This window comes from Lepisma saccharinum, chromosome 6, assembly GCF_977018435.1.
Source record: "Lepisma saccharinum chromosome 6, izLepSacc3.1, whole genome shotgun sequence".
NCBI lineage: Eukaryota > Metazoa > Arthropoda > Insecta > Zygentoma > Lepismatidae > Lepisma > Lepisma saccharinum.
Window position 1 is genome coordinate 75,534,646 of NC_139234.1, and position 2,876 is coordinate 75,537,521.

At 39.6% G+C, this 2,876-nt stretch overlaps 1 protein-coding gene across 1 annotated transcript; it reads left to right on the forward strand.

Moving 5' to 3' along the window:
* Positions 1-414: 414 nt before the first annotated feature.
* LOC145989114 (galactoside alpha-(1,2)-fucosyltransferase 1-like) lies at positions 415-1,443 on the forward strand. The gene has a single exon (XM_083124409.1). The coding sequence runs from the start codon at positions 415-417 to the stop codon at positions 1,441-1,443; it is 1,029 nt and encodes a 342-aa protein (XP_082980535.1).
* Positions 1,444-2,876: the final 1,433 nt, after the last annotated feature.

Consider the following 2,876-nt stretch of genomic DNA (forward strand, 5'->3'; position numbering starts at 1 on the left):
AGTTGAATTCAAGATGGCGGACATCAAGATGGCCGCCGACCGTGTGGGTGGCGTCAATGTGGTTCCTCCTTAGCAGGATAACGATTGGTCATCGCCAATTTCAAATTCCATGCCGCAGTGGCCTTGTACTGAGGGTGTTAAGTGACTTATTGAGCCACCCTGTAGTTTGATGTTTGATGGCATATTTTCAAGGACAACCTCCTCTTGTAGTCTCAAAAATATTATTTTAATCCTTTGCAGATTTTTTCAGCAATGAAAAGAGGCAAAACTTCCATTAAACAAAGCAACTTTCTGAGAAGATGTGTTGTGATTTGTGTGTTGCTTTTGGGCGCGGCAGTGTTGCTGAACGTGATATATTCTGAGAATCGATTCGAAAAAAAATTCGGAATATTTGCTGACGATACATCTTCCAAAATGAAGATTATGGAGGAGGAGAAACCAATGAACTCGACATCAAAAGCATTCAACACGGAAATTTCTATGGAAGATGAGATGGAAAAAACACGAAGGAGGACAATGAAATCAATGAGTGATATGAGAAAAAATGCAATAGAAGCGAAAATAGCTGGTTACATGACAACATACACAAGGAGAAGCAAATCAAACGGTCCAGATTCACAGAAGACTAACAATGGTAGCACAACATGCCCTAAGAAGAGGACGGCCATTGTGATGGATGGAGGGCGACTGGGTAATAAAATATGGGAATATGCGTCGCTGTGGGCTGTCGGAAAGGAACTGGACGTGGAAACGTACATACCAGACTCTATCCACAAAGTGCTAGTAAAAGTGTTCAGAAATTTAAGCATTCCGTCTGATGAAAGTGTAAGACACTGTGACAAAATATACAACGCTTCAGACGGGAATATAGTGCTCCGAAAGTGGATTATATTTGTGAGAGAAGTACTCCACTTTAATAACGAGTTGAAAAGCGAGTTTGTCTACAGGAGAAAGTTAGTTGACGCGGCTGCAAAGAAATTTCAGATGGTTAGAATGAAGATGTCGACGGGAAATTCAACAGGAAGTGCCTTGACGTTCGTTGGGGTACACGTAAGGAGGACAGACTACATAAGATATGTTAAGAGGAGAATCAAAACAACCCCTGCAAATACGGGTTTCTACCTGCGTGCGATGTATTGGTTCCGCAAACGATTTCAACACGTGGCTTTCATGGTGACAAGTGATGACATAGAATGGTGTAGGGGTAACCTTGTCAGCAACCAGAGTGATATATTCTTTGTCAACCATCAGGGTTCTGATGACTACATCTATGACCTTGTACTTTTATCCCTGTGCAACCATTCTATCATAGACTACGGTACATATGGCCTGTGGACAGCCGTTATGGCTGGAGGAGAAACTATTGCCTATGATACAAAGAATAAAAATTACTCCACCTGCATAGCTGCTTCCATCATGCCCAACTTTCATCTGTTGACATAGCAGCTAATAAAAAAGAAGATAAATTTGATGACTGCTATTTTCGTTCTTTCTCATCTATACATATGTTTTTTTTTTAAGCAATCATTTTTTTTCACATAGAGTAGCATTATGGATCAATCTAAGGTTATCGGGACGTAACTGGAAAACTGTTGCATTTAAGAACGTGCACACAACAGCAGATCTCACTGTCATCTATCCTCTTACCCGCGAACTGTCCATGTTCGCTGTAGCAATTGGCGCGCTTCTGTGAGAAGTGGTTGTTTGTAAGCATGTTGATGATTCTACGAAAAAGTAGTAATTGTAAAAGTTATGCGACATTTGGTAGCGTTTCAGATTAGAATGTAGTGGTGTAACTGATCCATTATTTCACATATCAAAAGGTAGGTTTGGTTTGAGTTGCTTTTTAAGTCTACTTTGTGCACAGTAAGGCTAATCGGGACTGGACCTACAGTTTAAAGTGGAATCCGAACCACTATGTGCTTCCACTGTCAAAAGGTAGGATGTGTCATTTTGCTGTGTTGGTATTTGACATGGCTAACTCAACTCGTTCCTACTTAATTTGGAATATTTCATAAGTAAGTAAGTAAAACATCTTACCGAGAAACTCTTAATCTAATCAACAGCCTGCACCAAGTTCTAGGAGACCAATCGGCGATGACGCACAAGAAAAGTCCATTAATTATTGCCATCGCCACAGAAAATTGCTCGACACTTTGCCACTTCACATTGCAGTAATATAGGCAAAACAAAAGGCAACAATGGCACCTACTACTGAAGCCAACAAGAAAGCAGGAAGTATCAGAAGGCAGGACATAAGAATAAATCTAATATCTAGTTTAGACATTTGCTAACAATTCTTGCAGATTTTGACACATTTCATACAATGGACCAAGAAGTACACAGAAGGGAGACTGGATTCAGTGTCAGTCCTTCAGTAAATGGTATCACAAGCGTTCTATGACTTCTGGCTCATACATTGCTGTGAACATGTACTAGAAACTACATAATTAATTTTTATGGTATAGTTTTGTATTGCTAACATTATTCGATAGGTAATAAAACTGTTGTAAAGAAAAAATGATCATTAACGCACTGGTCTACCATACTCTCCTCTGCCTGTTGCACTCATGTTCCTTCTACATTTCTGTTCACATGAAGTGGCACACTCGTTTGAGTTAAGTTCAGCTTCGGAGCCGATGGAATGTGGCGATACACCAGAAGTAAATGCACGAAATACAGCACCTGCAGTGTTGCTTACCAGTGAAGTTTTTCACTGCATGCAGAGATTTTTCTGATTTTCAGAGTGAAAGAAAACTGTTACAGGAAAACCTTAGATTTTAATTTTGTATGCAATGCAGTGTTTAATTTTACATTCGAACGGCAGGCGAAAATTTCGGAAAATATGTTCGAAAAACTCAATATACCATAACTAA

Coding starts and splice junctions, on each gene's coding strand:
- LOC145989114 (XM_083124409.1), top strand. CDS start 415: ATGAAGATTATGGAGGAGGAGAAACCAATGAACTCGACATCAAAAGCA.